This window comes from Balaenoptera ricei, chromosome 5 (genome assembly GCF_028023285.1).
Source record: "Balaenoptera ricei isolate mBalRic1 chromosome 5, mBalRic1.hap2, whole genome shotgun sequence".
In the NCBI taxonomy this organism is placed as follows: domain Eukaryota; kingdom Metazoa; phylum Chordata; class Mammalia; order Artiodactyla; family Balaenopteridae; genus Balaenoptera; species Balaenoptera ricei.
In genome coordinates this window covers 143429227-143456100 of record NC_082643.1, presented here as the reverse complement: position 1 = coordinate 143456100, position 26874 = coordinate 143429227, and the positions used below count along the sequence as shown (strand labels likewise).

Here is a 26874-nt window from a genome sequence, read left to right as displayed (position 1 = left end):
ATATTAGTGAGAATGTGGAAAAACTGGAACCCTCAAACAATGTTGGTGGGAATGTAAAATGGTACAACCACTTTGGAAAACAGTCTGGCAATTTCTCAAATGATTAAACATGCAGTTACCATATGACCCAGTAACATATACACTGGGTATACATACCCATTAATTTCATTCCTAGGTATGCATACTCAAGAGAAATAAAAACGTATATGCACACAAAAACTTGTACGTGAATGTTCATAGCGGTATCACACATAATAGTGAAAAAGTCGAAATAACCCAAATGCTCGACTCATAAATAAACGTAGTATATCCATATAGTGGAATATTATTAAGCCATAAAAAGGAATGAAGTACTCACACATGGTACAACATGGATGAACCTTGAAAACATTATGCTAAATGAAAGAAGCCAGTCACAAAAGACCACATGTTGTATAATTCCATTTTTATGAAATGTCCACAATAGGCAACTCTACAGAGACAGAAAATAGAAAATTAGTTGTTGCCTAGAGCTGGGGGATTTGAGAGTACTGAGAAGTAGAGACTGAAAGTACAAAGTTTCTTTTGGGGGTAATAAAAAGGTTCTAAAATTGATAGTGGTGATAGATGCACAATTCTGTGACTATACTAAAAGCCACTGAATTGTATACTTTAAATGGGTGAATTGTATGGTATGTGAATTTTACCTCAATAAAGTTATTAAAAAGATACCAAAAAAAAAAAAAAAATCCTCTGTGCTCGACCTGTTTATCATGCCCCACCCCTCAACCCTGCCACAAACCCTTGGCAACCCACCCTTTCTTTGGTTTGCCTTTTCCTGAATGTCATATGTGGTTGGTACCCTAAGCTATGCCACCTTTCCAGATTGGTTTTTTTTATTTTTATTTATTTATTTATTTATTTATTTATTTATTTATGGCTGTGTTGGGTCTTCGTTTCTGTGCGAGGGCTTTCTCTAGTTGTGGCAAGTGGGGGCCACTCTTCATCGCGGTGCGCGGGCCTCTCACTATCACGGCCTCTCTTGTTGCAGAGCACAGGCTCCAGACGCGCAGACTCAGCAATTGTGGCTCACGGGCCTAGTCGCTCCGCGGCATGTGGGATCTTCCCAGACCAGGGCTCGAACCCGTGTCCCCTGCATTGGCAGGCAGATTCTCAACCACTGCGCCACCAGGGAAGCCCCAGATTGGCTTCTTTTGGTAAGTGACATGCACTTAAGGTGCCCCTCCCATCTCCCCATGGCTCCATATCTCTCTCATATCTTTTCAGTGCTGAAGAACATTCTGTTGCATGGATGGAGACCAGTCTGTGTGTCCATTCACCTCCTGAAGGACATCTTGGTTGCTTCCAAGTTTTGGCTGTTATGAATAAAGCTGCCATAAAATGTCCCATACAGGTTTCTGTAGAGATATAAGCATTCGACTCATTTAGGTCCATCAATACCAAGGAATTCAAGGGCTGTATCGTAGGGTACAAACGTGTTTCATTTTGAAAGACACAGCCCACGTTCACAGAGCTTCTGAAGATGGTAGCTGAGAGCATGTCAGCATGCTGAGGAATCAAGCCAAGGAAGGAGGCAGAATTCAAAGATGCCGGCGAGGAAGATGTGGCCGAGACAGAACCTGACCTCCACCCTCTTAGAGCTGAAGGCTGGTCCTGAGAAGTAGATGGACATGAAACAGACTCACAGGAGGGAACCATACACATTTATTTCCCACAAGTTTTACCTGGCCCAGGGCGCTCTCCTAAGGAAATGAAGAAAGACCCAGAGAAGTGGCAAAACCTAAATTCTTTTCTGTTGGGTTGAACAAAGAGAGGCGATTGTGGAAAAGGAACTGCACTAAGTGGGGAGGCTAAGGAGGATGAGAATTAGGTTGAACAAGGTCTGTTTGTACAGAATTCTCTCATTCTCCACTCTCTGCCCCTGACGATCACAATGTCACTCTCCTTCCAGGAGAGGGAAGATGTCTTCCTGGGGCGGGTGAGGCATGACATGTTATCTGCTGCTTCCAGGAAAGAGAAGGGGAAGGCTCAGCACGCCCTTCTGCACGTGCTGTATTGCTGTTGGGGGGGGGGGAGGGGAATGTTGTTTTTGCTTTGTTTTTTGAAGTGTCTGTAGCTCAAGACAATATTCTGGTTTCCTTTACATCTAAGTCCTTTACCTGGCATCTGGCTTCTGACAGGAGGAGGGACACATGTTTCTGACATGACGGGCTGGGCAGGCAGAGGAGGATAAGATGGGTGCGGGCCCATGACTGTTCTCTTCTCATGTGTTGGGAAGATGATTCTCCTCTTGCCAGATGGGATCTAATTTGTCCATGAACAATCTAGCAAGATATCAGCTAAAAAGAGGAAGAGCAAAGGTCAGAAGAACATGGAGAAGATGGATGATAGATGCTGGGGTCTCCTGAGCAATGATTTCATCAGAGGCACATGCACATCCCTGGTCTCTGGACCACCGTGTTTAAGGCCAATTTGGTGTGTAGGTCATTTTCAATGTATGGTGGTACCATCAGGACACTTTGGGGTACTGTCTCTGGCTCATCTAAGTGGTGCCGTCAAGCCCACATAAGACGGGGCTCACCCAGGGATGGCATGGTGCCAGAGAAAGGGAGACAGCAGTATGTCATTGAGCTTAAGGTATTTCTAAGAGAGTGACTCTCTGAAGTGGCTGAGGTAGGAGAGCAGCCGGATATCTGTCTGCTTGTTTGTTGGGGACAGGGATGGGGATGGGGGCTTTATTTTCTGGACGAGGTGAAAGAATTCTTAAAGTGAAGGTGTTTCTACAAGGGGTCTGTCAGGATGAGAGGGTGCAGGTCAGTCCATATGCCAAGAAATCCAGAGAATCTAAAATGGCTCAGACTCAGGCCTTTTCTCAGAAATAGGCAGAGAGAGTAGTTGGCTTTGGTCATCACAAAGCTAACTGGCACCTCAGTAGTCATGACAGAAGGTTCCCAGAATGAATTGATTTGCAGGGGCCAGCACGCCTGCAGCCCTCTGCCCTCAGGTCTCAGCCCCCAGGTGGGGTACCTTTCACAGGAGAGATTTATTTCTTCCTAAAAAGAGGTAGAAAGTGTCTCTCTTGCATGGCTCTTAAGTAACATTAATTCAAAATAATCAATATGTCACTAAGGCATATTTAGAGGGAAATGCCCTCAAATGCCCCCACTCCCCTGATTACAGGGGAGACTTCAGGGTCCTCTTAGGTGGGAAGCACGAGGACCAACCATCTGCACCCAGGATCCCATCTGTAAGACTACATAGATGTGAAATCAACATAAATGTAAATAAATCTGCTTGTGTGTGAGAGAGACAGAGATAGAGACAGATAGACCCTAAGAGAGATGCACCAAACCATTCAAGACGGTCACCTCTGGGGGTGGGATTGGCAAACCTCTCTTCTTTAGGTAATATTTCAATTTTTTATAACATGTGTGTATTACTTTAATAATTCTAAAAAGATTACAATCATATGTCAAGTGTGATCCATTCATCACTCATCTATGGAGTAATTAAAGTACAATATTTCATTTTTATTTTTAAAAGATTTATTACAAGGACAATAAACATTTACAACAGTAAAGTAAAGAATTCCAAAGGAATTAAGAATCAAGTAAAGAACAAAAGTTTTTGGTGACTCAGTACCAGGCCAGCTAGGTGGCAGTACATGGCAGGGTCAGGGCAAGTTTCTCCAGGAGGTTGTGTGTGTTCTGAATCAGCCTCCAATAGAGGTGAGGAAAAGGTGTACAAGAATTGTACACTGGGGCTTCCCTGGTGGTGCAGTGGTTGAGAATCCGCCTGCCAATGCAGGGGACACGCGTTCTAGCCCTGGTCTGGGAAGATCCCACATGCCGCAGAGCAACTGGGCCCGTGAGCCACAACTACTGAGCCTGCGCGTCTGGAGCCTGTGCTCCGCAACAAGAGAGGCCGTGATAATGAGAGGCCCGCGCACCGCGATGAAGAGTGGCCCCCACTTGCCACAACTAGAGAAAGCCCTCGCACAGAAACGAAGACCCAACACAGCCATAAATTAATTAATTAATTAAAACTTTGAAAAAAAAACAGTCTAGTTATTTTTTTAAATTAATTAATTAATTTATTTATTTATGGCTGCGTTGGGTCTTTATTGCTGCACGCAGGCTTTCTCTAGTTGCGGAAAGCGGGGGCTACTCTTCGCTGCCTACTCTTCGTTGCCGTGCGCAGGCTTCTCATTGTGGTGGCTTCTCTTGTTGCGGAGCACGGGCTCTAGGTGCAAGGGCTTCAGTAGTTGCAGCATGCAGGCTCAGTAGTTGTGACTCACGGGCTTAGCTGCCCCGCGGCATGTAGGATCTTCCCGGACCAGGGATCGAACCCGTGTTCCATGCATTGGCAGGTGGATTCTTAACCACTGCGCCACAAGGGAAGTCCCGTCTTGGGTGTTCTGGATGACCTGGATGTGGTAGAAACAGTGGGATTTCTAATTCCAGTTTTCCACATCAACCCACCAAAAATCTATTCGAACTACTAAATGAATTCCGTAAAGCTGCACGATACAAAATCAGTAGACAAAAATTAGCTGTGTTCCTATACACTAATAATGAACCACCAGAAAGAGAAATTAAGAAAACAACCCCATTTACAGTAACATCAGAAGAACAAAATACCTAAGAATAAACTTACCCAAAGATGTGAAAGACCTGCACACTGAAAATGTTATGACATTGATGAAGAAATTGAAGATGTAAATAAATGGAAAGATATCCTGTGCTCATGGATAGAAAAAATTAGTAGTGCTAAAATGTTCATTCTACCCAAATATACACATTCAATGCAATTCCTACAAAAATGCCAAAGGCATTTTTCACAGAAACTGAACAAACAGTCCTGACATTTGTATGGAACCACAAAGGACCCCAAACAGCCAAGGGGATCCTGAGAAAGGAGAACAGCAGCTGGAGGAAACTCACTCCCTGACTTCAAACCATATTACGAAGCTACAGTAACCAAACAGTGTAGAAATGACACAAAAAGAGACAAAGGGGCCATAAGAATAGAATAGCGAGCCCAAGAATAAGCCCACACACATGTGGTCAGTTAATTTATGCCAAAGCTGCCAAGGACATACACCAGGGAAAGGACAGTCCCCTCAATAAACTGCCTGGAAAATGGAACATCACAAGCCAGAGGAGGACACTGGACACTGCACCACACACAAAACTCACTAAAACCCACAATTTTCCACATCCAGCCACTCCTCTGCTGGGTCCTCTGGAAACAGACACCCACCCCCGGGCAGTCAGCCACGCAGTCAGCACAGCAACCTTCTCCCCACTTTTTCCTCACCTTTTTCTCCCATGGAGGCACCTCCCAGCCGGTCCTGAGGAAACCGAGCTCGTCTCAGTGTGGGTGCAGCCCTGCACTGTTCCGAAGCCAAATCCTTGGAGGTTCCTGAGGAGGCCACGCTCCTGTCAGCTGTGCACAGGGCCAGGCCTGTGGGCAGAAAAGGCAGGTGCGCACTGGTAAGAGGGGCGGGCTTGTCGCCCTGTGCTGTCAAAGTGGGAAATGCAGGCTGCACCCACTCCCAGTTCAGAGGAGACCGAGTTCCCTGCTGGCCGTCCTGCTGAATCCACTAATGTTTGGAAATTCAAACATATGGCAGCAAATATACCATGACTTCTTGAAAAATAGGTATAGAACAATCAGAAACCATATGCAATGAAATGAATGTAGACACAGACTTTGCAACTTACAACAAAAGTCATTCCAAAGTGTCCACAGACAAATTTAAAATATAAAAGTATAAAAACTATAAAAGAAAACATAGAAGAAAATCTACATGACCATGGGTTTGGTCACATAGATCATGAGCTTTGACTTTTAACACACAACACAAAAAGCCAATGCACAAAAGGAAAAAAGTTAATAACATGTTCTTTGTACATTTATTTTTTTTATTGAAGTATAGTTGATTTACAATATTGTGTTAATTTCTGCTGTACAGCAAAGTGACTCAGTTATTATACATATATATACATTCTTCTCCATTATGGTTTATCCCAGTAACGTGTTCTTTATAAAATTAAAAATTTCTATTTGGTGAAATGCCTTTTTCAGAAAACTGAAACCCAAGCAACAAACTGGGAGAAAAATATTTTGCAAAACACATATCTGATAAAGAATTTGTACTCAAATTATACAAAGGACTATAAAACAAACAACTGCATTAAAAATTTGTTCGTTAATTGTGACAATTCTGTTGAAAACTAGAGAAAGAGGAAAAATTAAAACTCAAATAAGAGAAACCTATTGCATCAAACTGGAAATCCACAGGAAATTGGTGATTTCCTAGCAAAAACACACAATAACAAAATGCATGCTAAAATAAGGAAAATACAAACAGACCAACTCACCTCCCAGGGACTTCCTTCCCCTGCTGGTTGTCCTCTCATTATTCTGGGGATTCTCACTCCTGAACAGGATAGGAAAAGGAACAGAGATGTTCAGCAGCCCCTGTAAGGTCTGACCCCCACCCAGTGTCTGCATCTCCCCCAGCCATGCCCAGCTGAATAAGGACACACTGCCAGAGGGATTCCCAGGGATCACTGATTCTGCGTCACCTAGGAGTTTTGTTTGTTTGTTTGTTTGTTTGTTTGTTTCTGGAGTATAGTTGCTTTACAACGTTGTGTTAGTTTCTGCTGTACAGAAAAGTGAATCAGCCTTACGTATACATATATCCCCTCCCTCCTGGATGTCCTTCCCATCCAGGTCACCACAGAACACCAAGTAGAGTTCCCTGTGCTATACAGTAGGTTCTCACTAGTTATCTATTTTATACACAAACCTAGAACATCATAGTTTTAATTCACAGAAATGTCAACGGCTATTTAGGGAGGCCTATGTGTCTAGGAGTCAAGGGTGGCCTCTGGCTAGTGGCTAGCAGGAAGCCAGGGCCTCAGTCCTACTGCTGCAAGGAAATTAATTCTGTCAACAACCTGAGTGAGAGTGGAACTGGATCCTTCCCCAGTCGAGACTCCAGATGCGAACACAGCCCTAGCCAATACCTCGAATGCAACCCTGCAGAGGACCCACCAAGCTATGCCCAGGCTCCTCACCCACAGATGCTGAGATCATAAATCATAAAACTTAGTTTTAAGTTACTAAGTTTGTGGTATTTGTTATGAAGAGATATAAATCTAATACAGACTGTATTTATTTGCTAGGGCTGCCATAATAAAGTACCACAGATTGGGTGAGTTAAGCAACAGAAATTTACTTTCTGACAGTTCCAAAGGCCAGAAGTCCAAGATCAAGGTGTTGGCAGTGTTTGTTTCTCCTCAGGCCTTTCTCCTTGGCTCCTAGATGGCCACCTTCTCACCATGTGTGCACATGGTCTTCCCTCTGTGCCTGTGTGTCCCAATCTCTTTTCTAAGGACACCAGTCACACTGGATTAGAGCCCACCCAAATGACCTCATTTTAACTTAATTATATCTTTAAAAGCACTGTCTCCAAATAAAATCACATCATGACCTACTGAGAGTTAGGCCTTCAATATATGAATTTTGGGGAGCACCCAATTCAGCCCATAACAAGAACCACTGGAAAGGAGAAGATGTTTTTTGTTTTTCTGAGATGTTAGCAAAGTGTGGAGATTCAAAGTTCAGGCTCAGAGTCAGACCGATAGCTCTGAATCTTGGCTCTGTGGCTGTTTAGCTGTGTTACTTTGGATATGCTACTTTATAGTCTGACATCATTTCTCTGTCTGCAATAAAAAATAATAAGACTACCTACTTCAAAGGGTTGTTGTGTTAACCAAATAAAATAATCCATTTAAAGGGCTTGATCTAGTGCCTGGCAGGTGATAAACTAGATAAACCTCAGCTGTCATTAAATGGTTATTATTAACATTCATGGTTAGTGTGTACTGGTGAGAAGGTGGTAGAAGCTTAGACTGTCGTCGTCAGAGCTTGGGAAAACTGACTCGTTATAGACTCATCACATTTAAGGCTCGGAGACACACCTTGGAGTCTGCCTTGGGCCTGGTCTCCTTAAAGGAGAGCCTTAGAAGGGAGGTCGGGTGCATAAGCCTTAACAAGGGAAGGCTCTGGGGAGGAGGATGTGAAGATAGCAGGAGAAAGCAGCAGGGATGTGGTCTTAGCTGAAGACTACCTTCAACTTCATTCCAGAGGAGCTCGGAGCACGAATAGCACGAGTCAACTCTCTTGGAGGCAAAGGAGCTGGGCCTTTATACTGCAACCCCAGTCAATCATGAGCTCCAGGTGTTTGGGGAGTGATAACTTCCAGGGTGCAGCAGTTCCCATCAGCCAAGGACAATTAACTATTCAGAGAAGGGGGTGGCTGTCAGCTGTTGGCCCCCAGCACACCCAGAAGCCGGAGATGGAGGCACCGGGCAGTAAAGGGGTCTGAATGCGGCCCCAAGAAAGTCCCGGGGTCCAATCCCGCACAGGGACACCCAGACCCAGGAAGTCAGCTTGCCTTCTGGAGGTCACTTAGCGAGGTAACGGCAGCCCAACTCGAAGTCATGGTCGGAGACGGCGTCCTCTGCACAGACCTGCCCAAGACACACGAGGGCTCTCAGGGCGATGGCACCTGACTCAGCAGGCTGCTGAGGAGCAAACGCGGCAAAATGCGTGACAGCTCCTAGCAGGAGGCACGGCACACAGCATAGACTCCACAAACCCGAGACAGCCGGAGCGGTTCAGACCTTAACAAGGGGCTGGCGGTGCCTTGCGGGCAGACGCCCCGGAAGTACACGAGAGGCCCGTGAGCTCAGGCCCGTCCCGCCCCGGAAGCGCCCGGACCGCGGCGCGTATTTCCGGCGCGACGGCAGACGCGGGGGCGCCGGGCACCTGTCCGGATCTCCGGTTCGCGCTTGCTCGGAGGCGGCTCCCTGGAGGCGGAAGCTGCTGCCTTTGGGCAAGACGTGACTTGGGGTCCGGGAACCCAGATCCCGGCCCGGCGGGTGGGCACGATGCGGCTGGGCTCTGGGACCTTCGCCGCCTGCTGCGTAGTGATCGAGGTGCTCGGGGTCGCGCTCTTCCTCCGGGGATTCTTCCCGGTTCCCGTTTGTTCCTTTTCCGGGACGGAGCACCAAACAGAGTCCCCAGCGCCCGAACCCTCGGCTGGTATGGACCGCTCCCCGGGCGTCTCTGTTCCCCGGGCCCCACTTTTCCCGGAGGACCCTCCTTATGAGTCTCGCCTCTTGGATTTCTTCCCGCGGCTCCCCGGTGGTCTCTTCCATTCTGGTCCCCAACCCCTAGGGTCCCCTTCTTACCGTTCCAGCCTCCTTTTATGTATCCTACAAGTTTGTGGTAAGCACCACTACCAGCCCTACTAAGATTCTCCTCCCTTACCTTACCGCAGAGTAAGGTCTCCATACCCGTGAAAAGTAAGCCTCTCCCCAGCTCTACTCATCCAGTGACACCCCAACCCCCTTCCCTGAGCAGATGTTTGGGTCACTCCCTGTTCCAGGCACCCTTTTTGCTCAGGAAGACACAACAGATAAGATTGCTGCCGACCTCTCGTGTTTTCTTCTATGGCATTCCTCCAAGACCCCGTTTTTTCCAGTAGTTAAGACCTCCCTGCCTAGGCCCCTTCCTAGCCCTCACCTACCCAACAGTATATCTTAGGTAAAGGAACTCACGTTTTGGATCAAATCCACACAATACCAGCTGCTAACCATGGAAAGACAGTTTGTAAATGCTCGCCCATCCCCTACCTGCAACACTGTGTTTTAGGTCAATCTCCCTAATGTCCCATTCCAGGATACTCATGAAGGGACTCCCCTGTGCCAGTACTTCCCATCATGCTAAGGGTAGTTCACTACATAATATTAGGGCTCCCTGAGCTTACTTGTTGCCCACCCCCTGACCCCAGCGTTGTTTCCCAAGAACAGGCCTTTTTCTTTGGCTCAGGATATGTAGGTGTGACAGAGTATGTGCTGGAGAGGTAAGCAGAAACTAGATTATAAGGTGCTTGAATGCTAAATAAAGGTTAAAATTCAATTTCCTTTTTCTTTTTCAAACACTTAGGAGCCATTTCCAACTGGACCAAGCTCCCACCACCTCTCTTCAGTAAAGTTGTTATTATGCTGATAGACGCCTTGAGAGATGATTTTGTGTTTGGGTCAAAGGGTGTGAAATTTATGCCCTACACAACTTATCTTGTGGAAAAAGGATCATCTCACAGTTTTGTGGCTGAAGCAAAGCCACCTACAGTTACTATGCCTCGAATCAAGGTAAACAGTTTGACTTAATATATTATAGATCACGGTTTGGCTCGTTCAGAGGTTTAGAGGGGCTCTCTGTAGTCTGTTACTTGGAGTCCCAATTTTAACTAAGTGGAAATTAGTTTGGTGCTGTAAACCTGGCTGGGGCAATAGAATGCTGAAAAAGCCTCCCAGATAGGATGGAACTAAGACCCATGATTTATGCCCTCTGTAAAGGTAGCCAAAAGCTCATGCTTCATGGGAAGCATAACAGATTTAGAGCCAGATCATCTAGGCCAATCTAATCCAAGAGATACCGTGCTCCTTGCTAACCTGCTATCTTCTTTAATCATCAGTGGGTCAGTTAGAATTCTGGGAGGAGCCTCTAGGGTTATCTAGTTCAATCACTTGACTTTATGGATGAGGAAGCAAATTCAGATAAGTTAAATGACTTGTACAAAATTTTAGTATACACAGTGACCAAACCAACATGATCTGGCCTCACAGATACCTGTTTTTACTCTATAAACCGCCTTCAGGTGTTCAGCTTAGTGGGAGTGCCTTTGAAGTGCCTATGCTTTACTTAAGAACTATGGGGAAAGAAAAGAGTAAAGCTTTATTGATTTGCTCAAAAACAAGTTTCTTTTTGAAAATAACATCTCTGCCTTCATGGAACTTTCAGTCTCTAATGAGAGACATAGCCATTAAACAAATGAACATACAAGTAAATGTGCAGTTACAAAGTGTGATTAATGCATAATGAAGAAGAACAGAGCGTGATGTTCAGTGCTGGTTGGGGGCTCAGTTTAGATTGGGGTGGTTCAGAAAAGCCTGTCTGAGGAAATTGCATTCAAGCTTACACCCGAAGGTTGAGTGAAGAGGTGGGATCAGAAAAGGACAGAGGAGCTTAAAAGTTTGTGAATATACTGCAGGCCGGTATGGTGTAGAAGTCTCTAGCTGAACCTTACATCTGTGGATGATCGTGTGACACCTTATTATTTGGTGAGAAAGTGTCACTTGTTTTAAAGCTTGGGGGCAGCATTGGTAGTTACTCAACAAATGTTTACTGGATGAGTAAAGCAGTCTGGGATTAAAGGGGTTCATGCCGCATCTTTTACTGATTTTTTTTTCTTGAGTTTCCCATTCTCTCTGCCACTTTTGGATGTGGTTTGTCCTTCATTCAACATTCATTGAGCATCTATATGTACTGTGTGCTGTTCTACATAAGAGGGGTTCAGTGAAAAAACAAGACAGCAACTGTCCTGTTCTCATGAAGCTTACTTTCTAATTGAGGGAACAGAAAATATGTAAGTATACAAATAAATAATCAAAATTGTTTCAGGAGATGATAAATGCTATGGAAGAAATTGAGGAGGAGAATGTGACAGAGAGTGATGGGGAGTGGGGGAGGCCACCTGTAGTCAGGACGCTTGGGAACAGCCTTTCGGGGTGCAGTCATTCTGCTGAAACAAGTCCTGTGGAAGCTGGAAGAAAGGCATCCAGGCTCCTGACCATCAGGATCACTGCTTTCTTTATCTGTCCTGTCAGAAGTGTGGAAGGAACTCATTCTTCCTTTGTTCTGATAAGAAAAGAGTTATTAGGAATCTGGGCAAATTTGTAAGAAAAAATGTAAGTGAGCGTGGTGGCTCCAGGTTCTGTTCAGTCTTGTGCATTGGCCGGTGTGGTCCTCCCTTCTCCAGTTTGTTTCATTTTACCAAACCAGTGTTTTGTTTTGGGTCCTTTGCAGGTTCTTGCTCCTCATTTTCTGTCCGGGAGGAGCTAGCATACAGGAAGTCCATCCTGGAGTTAGGATTACATTGCTCTGGAATTTGATAGGATCAGGTAGTGTTGGCTAAGGAGTGTGTCCCCTGCCCTGCCTCCACTTAGGAAGGGACTTAGTTCATCTGGAGGTGCTGATACAATTGCCACGAGACACCAGTTTTAAAATTTCAAGACTAATGTCTCTAGTAGCATGTTCACATGTTAAGATGCTGCAGTAGCTTCCTTCTAAAACGTTGTAACTGATTTTTGAAAGCCTTTCCTTTTCCTGGGAATTTATAGTTGTAATAGCGGCAGTTACCACTGGCTGTGGCGCGCCCGTGGTGCAGGCACTGTCTTGTACACTCTTACCACAGCCCCGTGGAAGCTCCATGATGTTGGTGCCACTCTCTTCTCCATTTCCCGGATGAGGAAACAGGCTTGAAGTGTGAAATCTCACAGCTGGCATCAGAAACTGAGCATAACCTTATGTGTGCCTAGTTCCAGAGCCTCGGTTGGTCACACTGTGTTATACAGCAACACTGTGTTATACAGAATAAGGTGACCAGGTCAAATTCTCTTTCAATAGTCTCTGCAGAGCCCTCCTTAATTCTCAGAAGTCAGGAAACTACTGTTCCCAAGACCACAGCAACCCCAGGAAAACCTCCAATGAGATGACAGACAATCACTCACTTAAAATTCCTGGGATCTCAGCTGCAACTTTTTTGCTGCCTACATGTTTCCTGGGGTGAAGGGGATACCAGGTAGTCCCTACCCTTCTTAAAAATGTCCGTGTGAACCCAAACTAGTGTGAAGAGGAGGGAAGTGCCTTATAAAAGCCCAGAAGAAAGGGTGGACAGATTCAACCCGAAGTGGTGGAAGACATTATAAACAAAGTCAACTGACAGACAATAAATGGAAAAATTATTTGCAGTTAGCACAACAAACAAGATGTGAACCCCATGATATGTAAAGAGGATCTGATCAAGGGCAACAATCCAGTAGCAGCTGGACAAAGGATATAAAGAAATCCACATAGAAAGAAATTGAAATATGCCAGTAAGCATATAAAAAGATTCTTAACTGTACTAGTAATCAGATTAAAGGCAACTAAAGAATCTATCACATTGTAAAAATTGAAAGGTTGATGATAACACTCCTCACAAGAAATGAGGTGAACAGATCTCTGTATACTGTTTATGTGACTAACCGGACTCAGCCACCACCTCCACTACCCCCACTGTAGTCCAGTCTGCTATGGTGTGAGCCTGGATGGAAAACTGTCCCAGCACTTCTCACCCAGAACCTGTCCAAACAGATCACGTTGCTCTGCTCTAGTCCCAACAGTCCTCCAGTGGCTTACACTCTGCCTCCTAACCCAGGCCTCAGGGTGCGTGGTCTTCCACCGTTTACCTCTTCACCCTCATCTGAGCTGATTTCCCTCTTCCTGTGTGTTTTATCCACGCAGATCACACCTAGCTCCATTCCCCATGTGTGCTGCCCCCTTTCACCTTGGGGTTTTTGCAGTTTGCTGTGTTTTGCCCTGGAAAGCCTCACCTCAGCTCACCTAGACAACACTCCACCTTCACACCTCAGCTCAAATGGCACTTCCACTGGAGGCTTTTTAAAAGCAATTGCCATTGCATTTTTCACAGAACTAGAACAAAAAATTGCACAATTTTTATGGAATCACAAAAGACTCCGAATAGCCACAGCAATCTTGAGAAAGAAAAACGGAGCTGGAGGAATCAGGCTCCCAGACTTCAGACTATACTACAAAGCTACAGTAATCAAGACAGTATGGTACTGGCACAAAAACAGAAATGTAGATTAATGGAACAGGATAGAAAGCCCAGAGATAAACCCACGCACATGAGGTCACCTTATATTTGATAAAGGAGGTAAGAGTATACAATGGAGAAAAGACAGCCTCTTCAATAAGTGGTGCTGGGAAAAATGGACAGCTACATGTAAAAGAATGAAATTAGAACACTTTCTAACACCATACACAAAAATAAACTCAGAATGGATTAAAGACCTAAATGTAAGGCCAGACACTATAAAACTCTTAGAGGAAAACATAGGCAGACACTCAATGACATAAATCACAGCAAGATCCTTTTTGACCCACCTCCTAGAGAAATGGAAATAAAAACAAAAATAAACAAATGAGACCTAATGAAACTTAAAAGCTTTTGCACTGCAAAGGAAACCATAAAAAAGAAGAAAAGACAACCCTCAGAATGGGAGAAAATATTTGCAAACGAAGCAACTGACAAAGGATTAATCTCCAAAATTTACAAGCGGCTCATGCAGCTCAATATCAAAAAAACAAACAACCCAATCCAAAAATGGGCAGAAGACCTAAATAGACATTTCTCCAAAGAAGACACACAGATTGCCAAAAAACACGTGAAAAGATGCCCAACATCACTAATCATTAGAGAAATGCAAGTCAAAACTACAATGAGGTATCACCTCACACTGGTCAGAATGGCCATCATCAAAAAATCTACAAACAGTAAATGCTGGAGAGGGTGTGGAGAAAAGGGAACCCTCCTGCACTGTTGGTGGGAATGTACATTGATACAGCCACTATGGAGAACAGCATGGAGGTTCCTTACAAAACTAAAAGTAGAACTACCATGTGACCCAGCAATCCCACTACTGGACATATACCCTGAGAAAACCATAATTCAAAAAGAGTCATGTACCACAATGTTCATTGCAGCACTATTTACAGTAGCCAGGACATGGAAGCAACCTAAGTGTCCATCGACAGAGGAATGGATAAAGAAGATGTGGCACATATATACAATGGAATATTACTCAGCCATAAAAAGAAACAAAATTGAGTCTGTCATACAGAGTGAAGTAAGTCAGAAAGAGAAAAACAAATACCGTATGGCAGCACATATATATGGAATCTAAAAAAAAAAAAAAATGGTTCTGATGAACCTAGGGGTAGGACAGGAATAAAGACGCAAACGTAGAGAATGGACTTGAGGACACGGGGAGGGGGAAGGGTAAGCTGGGATGAAGTGGACAGTAGCATTGACATATATACACTACAAAATGTAAAATAGATAGCTAGTGGGAAGCAGCCACATAGCACAGGGAGATCAGCTCAGTGCTTTGCAACCATCTACAGGGGTGGGATTAAAGAGGGTGGGAGGGAGACGCAAGGGGAGGGGATATGGGGATATACGTATGCATAGAGCTGATTCACTTTGTTATACAGCAGAAACTAACACAACATTGTAAAGCTATACTCCAATAAAGATGTAAAAAAAAAAAAGGAAGAGTGACAAAAAAGAACAAACAGACACAGAGGAAAAAAAGGGACACATGCGAGACTGTGTCCTTTGAGTGACTGAGAGAACCGCTAGCCTTAGTTCCTGTTAGCTTTCCAAAAGTTAAATCTCTCCTCAAACCTGACTGGACTTTCTGCTCGTGGGTACTCAGTATCCATAAAATAAATTCTCTTTTCTGCTTTCAAAAATAAAAGTAAAGCAATTGTCATTAAATTCGTCTTGGATAAATATATTGTATATCCAAACACTGGAGTACTTTGTAGCTGTTTTTAAAAAAGAAGGTGAAATACCTGTATGTTTTCTGTGGAAAGGGGTTCATGGTATTAAGTGAAAAAAGCAAGTTGCAGAATTATCTATATAGTTTGTTACCATTTTGGTAAAAAAAAAAAATACGTACTTTATATATTTCTGATTGTACATAAATGGATGAAAGGATACTCACCCAAAGTAACTGGTTACCTTTAGGAAGTAGAATTTTGGGGTGAAAGGCTCACATTTAAAAAACTAACTTCATTGAGGTAGAATTTTGGTTCACACAGTACTGTAAACTACAGTTTGATGAGATTGACCGAGTGTGTACATCCATGCAGCTCCCACCTCGGCTCGGTCCTGACCCGCAGCCGGGAGTGCTGGTGGCTGTCGCTGTTTGGCTGACTTGCTGGGGCTACTTCTAGAGAGTCTGTCTCTCCTCAGGTCCTGAGATGTACACTCACTGATGTCTCTGCTTGTTGTGTGTTTTTTAATTCCTGGGTTTTTTTTAAGCCACTCTTCCTGAGGGGCAGCCAGGTCAGCATGGCTGAGTGGTGAGCCAATGACTGGTCACAGGTTGTGCTTAAACACATTGTGGTGTGGCCTCCACTCTCTACAGGGGGTCTTTGTGTGTGGCTCCAGCCGTCAGCTCATCTTCAGGCGGTTTATGAGTCTTCCCTGACTCTCACTTTGTTTGAGCAGGGCCTCGTGTTCAGCTGGAAGGACCAGGCAACTAGGCCCTCTCTGTTCTCTCCTGAGTGTACACTCACCCTGTGTGTGCACACAGCCTTCCAGATTCCAGGAACATGTGGGAGCTCACAGAAGCCTACCGCAGCTGTCCCATTCCCCAGACCCCCTTTCCAGACTTTTTCCTGTGTCTTACTGCAACCAGCATTGAAGCCTCAGGTAGCTGTGATGTTGGCCTTCCCTGTTTTCACCTTGTCCCTGGCGTGGGGCTTCTCCATGGAGGGCCAAATTGGGCAGGCCCCTCCTGGTCCTCATGGCTACCACGTCACAGAACTGGGTGTGCGGGAGGGGAGCAGCCCATGTTAAAACACCATAGGTACTCACAGTTCTTACCGAAATTCGAAAGTGTTTTGAATAAGAACATTTCAATTTGTGTATACCTTCGTTGAGTTTTCAAAGTCTTGAAGGGGTTGTTTTTGACAGTTTTATCCAGTTTTGTCGTTGCTCTTCAGGGAGAGGATTTGCCAAGCTCCTCATCCTCAAAGTCCAAGATTAATTCATTTTTGCGTTACTTTGCTGTTAAAGACGTCTTGGCAAAATTATTATACTTGTTAGCATTGTCCAGATTCCTCTTTTCATTGCACAGGTCCCTGGATGCCAGTGTTGTAGGTTGTCAGCTAACTCCAGATCATGGAGACCCACGACCCATTTAGATTCCGCTAAAATGAGGGAGGTGGTTGACTTAATTCTGTAGCAGAAAGGTGTGAAGACATGTCACAGCCACCTGCTCCTCCAAGAAGTTATGGCGCTGAGTGGGGCAGGGAGGTGGCCCCACCAGCACCCCTGGGCGAGTTTACTGTGAGGATTCCTCAGAGTTCCTGTTTAGAGACCGCTTTCCTCCCTGGCTGTGTGAGAGGCTGTTCTTTCTCTCGGGGGTGGACAGTAGAATTGCTGGGTTTCAGGGTCAGTGTGTGGAGTTTGCTTGTCACATGAAGCAGATCTGAAGCTTAGATGAGGACCTGACAGTGGGTTTGGGTATACAGAGTGCATACCACCCTTTGCCATTTGTTTCATTTCTTACTATCCCTCACTGCTTTTTTGACCACAGCCGTCTAGCTACCCCACGGCCTCCTCCTTTGTCCTCTCATCGGCTGAAATATGGTCAGTTCTTCACTTATTGAGTCTGCTGGTTTTGCCAAGAATCTGTGTAGCTTTTCCCCCTTTGTCCTAATACTGACCCAGCCTTCAGTACTGGTGTCGCTTTAGCTTTATGCTTGCCTCTTTCATTCGTTACAGTCATCTTCGGCACCCGTTCCCACGCTGTACTTGGATTCTGTGGTCTGACTCCTGAATGCTTCCTTCTGCAGGCATTGATGACGGGGAGCCTCCCCGGCTTCATCGATGTCGTCAGGAACCTCAATTCTCCCACGCTGCTGGAAGACAGCGTGATCACACGAGCAAAAGCAGCGGGGAAAAGAATCATCTTTTATGGAGATGAAACATGGGTGAAGTTATTCCCAAAGCATTTTCTGGAATATGATGGAACAACCTCTTTTTTTGTATCAGATTATACAGAGGTCAGTTTTTAAGAAAAATATATCCTATGAGACAGAGCCTGGTACCCTCTAACTTAGTGAGAGGCAACGTTGTTTTGTATGTGGCTTTTATCAATATACTGAGAATAGTATGGAGAGATTGAAAAAATTGTTCCTTCCCGTAATCAGCTACAAGCCAGCACCATAAACCCTAACGCAGGTGTGAGCATAGTTCTCTGAGCCCAAAGCCCAGACCAGGTGAGCACCCGTCGATGGGTACGGGGGTCGGGAAGGGCTTCCCAGGAGGAGCCGCTCAGCCGGAGTTTTGACAGGTGAGTGGGGCCTTCACAAGTGGACAGAATGTGGTGGCGGAGTCTGCGAGGCAGAGCCTGAGGTCCCCACGGTCTGCCTGGGATCCTGCCTTGCTGCTGTTCTCCTGCGAGGGCGGCAGCATGAGGGCAGACGTGAGCTGGGCGAGCCTACCTGGTGCGGAGAGCGTAGGCCCTGTGCTGCGTGTGCAGCCTCCGACAAGGAGGTTACACCCCCCATGTTGGCCCCGGGGCAGAGGGAGGCCCGCAGGGCAAAGGCACCGTGCGTCTGAGCTGGCATTGGATGAACCCATTTGCTTGGCCCGGGGGAGCGCCTGCCGTCCTGTTTACACTGACACCCTTTTCCAAAGCTGACCGTGTAGACACAGCAGTCACTGCCCACCCTGTGTGTGACGGCTCAGAAGCACTTGTCTTTGTAGTAGATTCTCCAGTGGGAGGGAGGGGTCAGGGCTGACCTGGCTAGTGGCTCTGTCAGGGGCTGTGTGGCTGGGAACCGCTGAGTGTGTGCCTCTTTCTTCCCCAAACAGCCTTCTCGTAGGACACAGGCAGACGCCCCCAGCTTCACCCTGCTGGTTTCTTGAACTCTGGGCACTGTCCTGTCTTAGCTAACTGCCCTTAGCCCTCACTTGCCTCATAACAACCTGGCACCCATTTAACTTGGTTATCTGGTCAGCTTTAGTTTAAGCTCCAGTAGTGATCCTGAAGAACTGTTTTGTGAGAACAGCCTTTGTTCGTTTAAGTTATAATATGTTCTATCCATAACTTAGAGACATAAAAACAATATTAGTGAAAGCTTAATCTAATGCAAACATTTTTTTAAGACAGTTTTTATTTTGGGGGTTGGTTGGTTTGGTGTTTTGGTTTTGGTTTTGGTTTTGGTCTTTTCAAACTCCCATGAGTCCTAGTAACCTAAAATAAGCCCGTAGATTTTTTTTTTTTTTTGCAAGACTTCTTTAATTATTATTTATTTATTTTATTTTTATGGCTGTGTTGGGTCTTCGTTTCTGAGCGAGGGCTTTCTCTAGTTGTGGCAAGTGGGGGCCACTCTTCATCGCAGTGCGCGGGCCTCTCACTATCGCGGCCTCTCTTGTTGCGGAGCACGAGCTCCAGACGCGCAGGCTCAGTAGTTGTGGCTCACGGGCCCAGTTGCTCCGCGGCATGTGGGATCTTCCCAGACCAGGGCTCGAACCCGTGTCCCCTGCATTGGCAGGCAGACTCTCAATCACTGCGCCACCAGGGAAGCCCCAAGCCCGTAGATTTTAAAATGACCATATCACTTTTCCTTGAAGAGTGAACACCAGGGAAATTAGGGAGGCTATTCATATGTACTCTTTTTCCCTTTAAAGGTGGATGATAATGTTACAAGACATTTGGATAAAGTATTAAAAAGGCGGGATTGGGATGTGTTAATCCTCCACTACCTTGGGCTGGACCACATCGGCCACGTTTCTGGGCCCAGCAGCCCGCTGATCGGGCGCAAGCTCAGTGAGATGGACAGCGTCCTGATGAAGATCCACACCTCACTGCTCTCAGAGGTGGGCCTAGAATGTCAAGGTGCCAATGTTTCCTAGAAGAAATGTAGCTTCTAAAGGGAACTGGGGTGACCTTGTGTGAGCTTCATACCCACCATCGCTCCAGCAGCCTTCACCTACAGAGCACGTGCCGCGTGCTGGGCACCGCACCCAGCAGCCCTGCAGAATAGCGGCTCTTAATATCTCTACCTGTTCCTCCAGCTCATGTTTCCTGGAGGCCTTCTCTGTCACTGTTCCTGTCTGGGCATTTGTGGAGCTTAATCTCTAGCCAGGAGGGAAGAACAGGAAGCATAATCAATGAGGACATAAGTATTCTAGACAGTGATTGGTGCCATAGCAGAACGTAGGGCAGGAGGAGGGCACAACATCTGAGAGAAAGGCTGTAATTTTAAACTGCATGGTCAGAGCAGTCTTCCTTAAGGACGTGGGAGATGTGAGCCGAGACTTGAAGGGCAGGGGTGCCGCTGCGCCATCTGTGAAGGTGTATTCCAGGTGAAAAAGCAGCAAGGGCGAGTCAGCGCCTGTCAGGTACATGCAGGGGCAGCAAAAGCCACTGGCCGGAGCTCTAGGGGCCAGGGGCAGGCAGCTCTGTTTGACAGATAAGGAGACTAGGGCATGAAGAGCAATGTGCCCAGACAGAAACCAAACCCTGATTCTCTGCCCTGAGAGGCCTAACACAACCCTCCTGTGCTCTGTGACCTCCATATGATTCCGTTTGTTTTATTTATGACATTACTCGACGTTGACCCTTTGATCTGACTATAAGCTCATAAGTTAAAAAAAAAAAAAATTTAGGAAGAGCTACTATTTACAAAGTAAAGCTGAAATCTGAGAACACATGATCTTCTTCTCCCCAGTCTGGATTCAGCTGAAATGTATTTCCTTTGCCTTATAGGAGAGAGAGACTCTGTTACCCAATCTGCTGGTTCTTTGTGGTGATCATGGCATGTCTGAAGCTGGAGGTCACGGGGCCTCTTCTGTGGAGGAAGTAAACACCGCTCTGATCTTAATCAGCTCTGCATTTGAAAGGAAACCTGGTGAGAATTTGGGAATGTTTCACACTTTAAAACTGTACTTTATTTCTTTGCTTTCTGTAGTTTGATTTTAATTTTAAAAACCATTTAACCATTTTTGGAAGCTGTGTAAGTTGAAAAACCCTGAACAATGTGAGAATGAAAAATAATGGGACAAGGGCCAGTCAGGATTTGGAGTTTACATTTCTTGCCGATTCTTAAAATACAAATGTTCTTTTTGGGAATTGTGTGCTATGAATGTCACTGCCTCGATATCTGGAACTGTTAATAAAAAGTGCCAGTGGCTTAGAGACATCTGAAGTGCATGTATGAATTGAGAGAAACATAAAAATTTAAAGTTAAGAAACAGTATCCGTTATTTGAGACTATATCTTGAGCAGCAGCGGTCAATGAGAACCACAGGAGTAGGGCTGAGTAGGACCGTCTAAGGGCCCACGTTCAGCGCTCAGACACACCGCAGCTCTCCAACCCAGGCCCGCCGGGGCCCTCGGCCAGCACAGACCTGTGCACGGCCTCTGCCCCCTCACCTCGTCACACGCAGGCAGCCAGCTCACCAGCTCTTTCCACACTGGACACTCTGGCTTCTCTCAGGTGGCCCTTGAGCACCGTTCGGCAGTGCTGACTCCGAGTCCTGGGACCCCCCATGTCTGGCTTCCCTCTGCCTCTCCCTGTGCCCTCCAGTCTCCTTTGCTGGCTTAGCGTCCTTGCCCTGGCCTTCTTTCCGGACTGCCTCTGTTTCGTTCTGCGTTCACTCCTGAGATGATCTCATCCACTCCCATGGTTTTAAGTGCCATGAATAGGCTCACACCTGTCAGATTTATCCCTCCAGCTGTCTCTTTTCCAACCTCCACACTGTCTCCTCGACTGCCTGCTGATGCCTCCACTTGGATCTTCCACAGATAGAGCAAATGTGACTTCACCTGCAATCTGCCCTCCCTATTTCCCCGTCAACAGATGGCGCCATTCACGCGGCTCTTCAAGTTGGAAACCTGGGCGTCCACCTTGATCTGCCCTCTCCCTGCATGAGCCAGACCGTCCCGGCTCCCAGCTTCCATACGTACCACCTTTCAGTAGCTGAACCTTGGATACAGTAAAAATCCTACGTGAGGCTTCTCGCCTACCTCACGGCTTTGTCTTGAGCCACATTCCCCGTTACTCACTGAATCCTGGCCTCTCCCGCAGGTCCTCCAAGTGATAACTCTTCCTCACGTGCCCCGACCCCGTGCTCCTCAGCCCCTCAGCCCCTCAGCCCGCTCGTACGCTCGTCCTTGGTCTCAACCAAAAAACTAAAGTACCTTCCTTCCGGTTGTGTCGCAGTGCTCGTGTATTCTACCATCATCCTTCGCGTGGTTTGTAATCACAGCCTGAATCGTGTGGTTTGTGTCATCTCTCTCCTGCTGCGAGCTGCACTTGGGCAGAGCAGAGTCTGTTTTATTCATCACTATATGCCTTGGGCCTCAACATTGCCTGGCATTTGATGTACGCTGAAAATATTTATGGAGTGAATGAATCTTCCACTTGAGTGGGGATTGGTTGGGGAAGAAGCTCCACCTGGTTCCTTTTGTCTTTTTACAGCCCTGCCTCCTCTTGGATGTCTGACCTCCTAAGGTATAAGTTTTTGGCTCTTGTAACCTGAGCCTTTCCTGGGTGCCCAGCTGGAGCCTGCCTTCCAGTGAGTGCACACGGTGCCCATCAGAGCACTGGCCTCCATACACCCAGCTTTCCCGCTCTGCACACCCAAAGCAGGGTCCCGTGGGGCCCCTCTACCTCAGTGAGAGCCCCAGGCCAGAAACACCCTCTCCATCCATCTGTCCACCCATTCAGCAGAGGGGTACTGAGCACCCACGGTAGGCTAGGCACTGTGCCGGCACTACAGACAGGGAGCTTGTAGTCTGGGGGGAAAAGAGACAGCTAAGCTGACGTGCTTTTATTATAGGAACGTTAGGGTTATTTTTAACTAAAGTGCTGATGTTTCATTGCTCAGATGGGTATTTACGGATCTCCTCCCTGGGAGGCCTGACACATCTTCAGATAGGAAGGGCCAGGGCGGCTGTGCATAGGAACTGCCTGCATGGGCTGCTCACATGGCTGACCTCAGTGCCAACAGTGAGTCTGAGCTCTTTCTTATTTTGTTTACTTGTTTGTTTGCTTTAAGAATAGTTATATTGTCTTCTCATCATGCTTATTTTTTGAGCGTTTTAGTTCATTCAGACTTGGTTAGCCATCGTCAGTGTCAATTTTGGGACATATCACCTCTTTAGTGGTCACCCCCACTTCCCCCAACCCAGTAACACACCCACCCCCAGCCACTGGCAATCACTAATCTACCTGTCTCTACAGATTTGCCTCTTCTGGACATTCCATATAATAAATGTAGTGTATAAATGGTCTTTTAATAAATGGACCATGTAATAAATGGTCTGTGTGACCAACTTCTTTCACTAGGGTAATGTTTTCAAGGTTCATCCACATTGTAGCAGGTGTCAGGACTTCATTCCTTTCTATTGCTGAATAATATTCCATTGTACAGATGTACCACATTTGTTTTTCCATCCTTCCATCAGTTGATGGATATTTGGGTTGTTTCTACTTTTTGGCTATTATGAACGATGTTGTTGATAACATTTATGAACAAGTTTCTGTGTGGACATGTATTTTCTTATGGTGCCGTTTTCTTTCTCGAGTACAGCTTCGCTTCTCTTTACCTGTGCTGTTGTTGTCAGATACATTCCATTTCTATATGTTGTAGGCTGACAATATACGTATATATATATATACACACACACATATATGGTTTTATATATACATATATATGGTTCTATATAATTGCTTTGAAATTTAAGAGAAAAAAAATATGTATTTATGCTGTCTTTTATAACTGTATAATTACTGATACTCTTTGCTTTTTTTTTTTTTTTTTTTTAAACTGGATCCAGATTACCATCTGGAGTCACTAGCTTTCAGCCTGAAGAACTTCCTTTAGTATTTCTTGTAAGGCAGGTTTGCTAGCAATGAATTGTCTTTTTTGCTTTTTTAGTCTGCGGATGTCTTCATTTCACCTTGATTTTTTGAAAGGTAGTTTTGCTGGATGTAGGATTCTTGGTTGACTGGTCTTTTTCTTTCAGCTCTTTGCATATGCTGTCCTACTGCCTTCTGGCCTCTGTGGTTTCTGATGAGAAATCAACCATTAATCTAATTAGGTTCCCTTCTTTCCCTCTTTGTCTTTCAACATTTTTATTATGTCTGTTAGTTTGTGTTTGTCCAACTTGGAGTTCATCAAGCTTCTTGGATGTGTTGATTTGATGTTTCCCATCAAATTTGGAAGATTTTTTGTCTCTTTCTCAGGTTGCATAATTTTTATCAGTCTGTCTATAAATTTGCTGATTCTTCTGCCAGTTGAAAATCTTCTGTTGAGCCTTTACAGTGAATATTTCATTTTAGTTATTATATTTCTCAACTTCGGAGTTTCCATCTGGTTCTTTTTTATAATTCCTGTCCCTTTATTGATAATCTCTATTGGATGGCACACTGTCATCATACCTTCCTTTACTTCTTTATGCATAGTTTCCCTTAGTTCTTTGAACAAATTTACGATGACTGCTTGGAAGACTTTGTCTATTAACTCTGACATCTGGGCCCTTCCCAGGAAGGTTCTGTTGCCTGCTTTGTTTCCTCTTTGAATCGTACTTTCCTGTTTCTTGGCATAATTGCTTTGATTTTTTGATGAAAACTGAACACTAAATACTATATTGCAATAACTCTAACTACTGCTCCCCTCCCCTCCAAGGGCCTGTTGTCATTGTTTGCGTGTTGATTTGTTGAGTGCCTTGACTGGACTGCTCCAGGGAAGCCTTGACCCCCCACGTGTAAAGTCTGCTATCGTTTCTGTGAGGGCACCGTGCCCTGGGAGCCAGCAGAGCTCTGTGACGGTCACTTTCTGTGGCGGCTCTAAGCTGTTGCCTCTCTTGCTGCCACACCCACCCAGCTGTTGGCTCCCCTCATTGCAGGCTGATTGCTGTCTCATTTTTGACAATTTATAATCAATGTGCTCTGCAGTCTGGTCTCATCCTATTGGGGCCACTTTGCAGAAGTCATTTCGAGGCCAGTCTTTGAGTTTGTTCTGATGCCAGGGGAGCCCATCTTAGCTGTCTTTTCTCCCTGACCCTCTCTGGTAAACTTCCAGCTGGCCTGCAGTCTAGCCTGTTGCTCTCATGAAGCTGCCAGCTTCCTCTTAGTCACTTACCTCCAAAACCTTCATAGTTTTCAAGAGCATCCTTAGGCTTGAATTCCCCACGTTCTTTTTAAAGTAACGTCAGTTCTTGTTGATATGTCTCTAAGTCTCTTTTAATTTATAGGTCTCCACCCCCATCCTCTTTTATTGTGATTATCTGTTGAAGAACCTGGTTAGTTGTCCTGTGGAGTCTCTCTCTGCATTGTCTGCTAACATGTCCTTTGCTCATCCAGTAAATCCCACCTGACCTGGAGTCATGAGCAGATTCAGATCCTGTTGGTTTGGTTGGTTTGGACCAGACTCTTGCTAGCAGGAAGCACAGAGTGTCCGACTTGTCTGCTATGTGGTGATGTCAGTAGCCACTGATGACCACCTAGGGCCACTAATTCGCTAGAGGTTACAAATAGTGATGTTTTAATTCTGTGAGTCCTTTTTCTTTTTTTTTTCATTAATTAGCCAAAATAATTCAGTAAAGAGAATCTTCCCCCATCTACTTTTTGGTTACCCAGCATTACCGTTTATATAAGAGAGAGGAGGTAAATGGTGGCTTATTCTTCCCAATTAATTCCCAGTTTCAAATCAGTGAATTAGTTCATTATGAGTTCACTAGCATGCTTCAACTATGACCAATTAGTTTTTATTTTTATTTTGGGGACATTTTGAACTCATGGATTTAAGCTTATTTTATTTGTTTCAATTCACTATAGATACTATTTAATATTATTTACTATTCAGTTTGTCCCATCTTTGGGAACTGGGAGCATCTTCAGATGACCTCCTGAGTCCTTCTGACCTTATGGTCCCAGAGGCCTTAGTATCTCTGAGGGCTCTGTTGCTGTCTAGTCTGAGAAGGTGTCCCAGCTGCTTGTGCACAAGCCCTTCCCTGGACCTGGAATCAGCTGCTTTCCAAGATGCCCTGGTTCCTTTCAGTGGAAAGGGGTCTTTGAGGACCACCGTCTCACAGCTAGCAGTGCTCTTGCATACTGGCTTACTCATTTCTGGACAAAGTGAGGAAATCTTTTTAAAATAAAATTGATCTTGAGTTCGTACTGATAACTTGCACTTCACTTCACTGCTGTAAAATTACCTCCTGAGATCTTTCACCTGTACCGTCTCCCTCCCGAGCTTAGAATCCTGGTTGTCAGTACCCTCGGATCTGACAGAGTATCCTGTGAGACCCTCAGTAGTCTCAGCACAAGACCAGCACCATCACTAATATCAGAGCAAAAGCACTTTAAGGTGGGGTTTTTGTTTTGGGTTTTGTTTTGTTTCAGATCAAAGCACCTAATGTAAGAAAATTCTAGAAGAAAACAGATAATAATGTTGGGTGGAAATGTTCTTCTAAGTGAGCCCAGAAGCCATCAGTAAACGGTGGGTCAAGAAAAGATTAATACATTTCATCAAATTAAAAGGAACAATTGTATACAACCATAAATTGCCACAATCATAGTAAAACCTTTATAAACTCACACTAGAGTATCTAAGAGACTTGCACCAGCACTGCCTCTCCCGGGTAGACCCTCCTGGTGACCCCTCAGCCCCCAAGACCTGCATTGTAGCTTCTGAGGTCTGTGGGCCAGATGCTCTCTTTACAGATGACAAAATTCTGAGTTTCTTGTCCAAAGCCTCCCACTGGATGGTGGCACAGCAGGGGCCTGAGCCCAGTGTCCTGACGTCACACCCGTTCTCCTGGCAGGAATTCGGAGGCTGGCCAGCCACTGCTGGGCCTTGGACTTGTCGGAAGGCGGTGTCTCGCTTCTCAGAGTTGGTTATGGAACTTGGCCCAGCTGGACCCAGCCTTGTTCTGCTCTCCCCGGTAGAGGCACCTGCTGCTGCTCAGGATGCGTGGAGAAGTCTGCGTCAGCTTCCCTGTGGGGCCGCGTGGACTGCCTGACTGCGGCGGGGCAGGGCCACCAGAGATCCACCCTCACCCTCGTTCAGCAGGGTGCCCGCTGACCTCACCAAAGAGAGCATCTCTCGGCATCCACCCCATGCTCTGAAAC

General features: G+C 45.6%; 1 protein-coding gene and 1 long non-coding RNA gene across 4 annotated transcripts in view; one reads left to right on the top strand and one right to left on the bottom strand.

The window, feature by feature from the left end:
• Positions 1-430: 430 nt before the first annotated feature.
• On the bottom strand, positions 431-8428 carry LOC132366702 (uncharacterized). The gene is made up of 4 exons (XR_009503502.1): positions 8144-8428; positions 6387-6445; positions 5320-5466; positions 431-1397 (listed from the first exon to the last, which is right to left on the bottom strand). It is a non-coding gene; the product is annotated as an uncharacterized LOC132366702 (long non-coding RNA).
• Positions 8429-8821: 393 nt separating this feature from the next.
• PIGG (phosphatidylinositol glycan anchor biosynthesis class G) overlaps positions 8822-26874 on the top strand; it is a 41093-nt gene continuing 23040 nt past the window's right edge. For all 3 annotated transcript variants that reach the window (XM_059923815.1, XM_059923814.1, XM_059923816.1), the window contains exons 1-5: positions 8822-9120; positions 10027-10232; positions 17578-17787; positions 19421-19609; positions 20502-20643. In XM_059923815.1, coding sequence (XP_059779798.1) covers positions 8967-9120; positions 10027-10232; positions 17578-17787; positions 19421-19609; positions 20502-20643 — 901 coding nt within the window. In that variant the 5' untranslated portion in view covers positions 8822-8966. The remainder of the gene's footprint in view (positions 9121-10026; positions 10233-17577; positions 17788-19420; positions 19610-20501; positions 20644-26874) is intronic.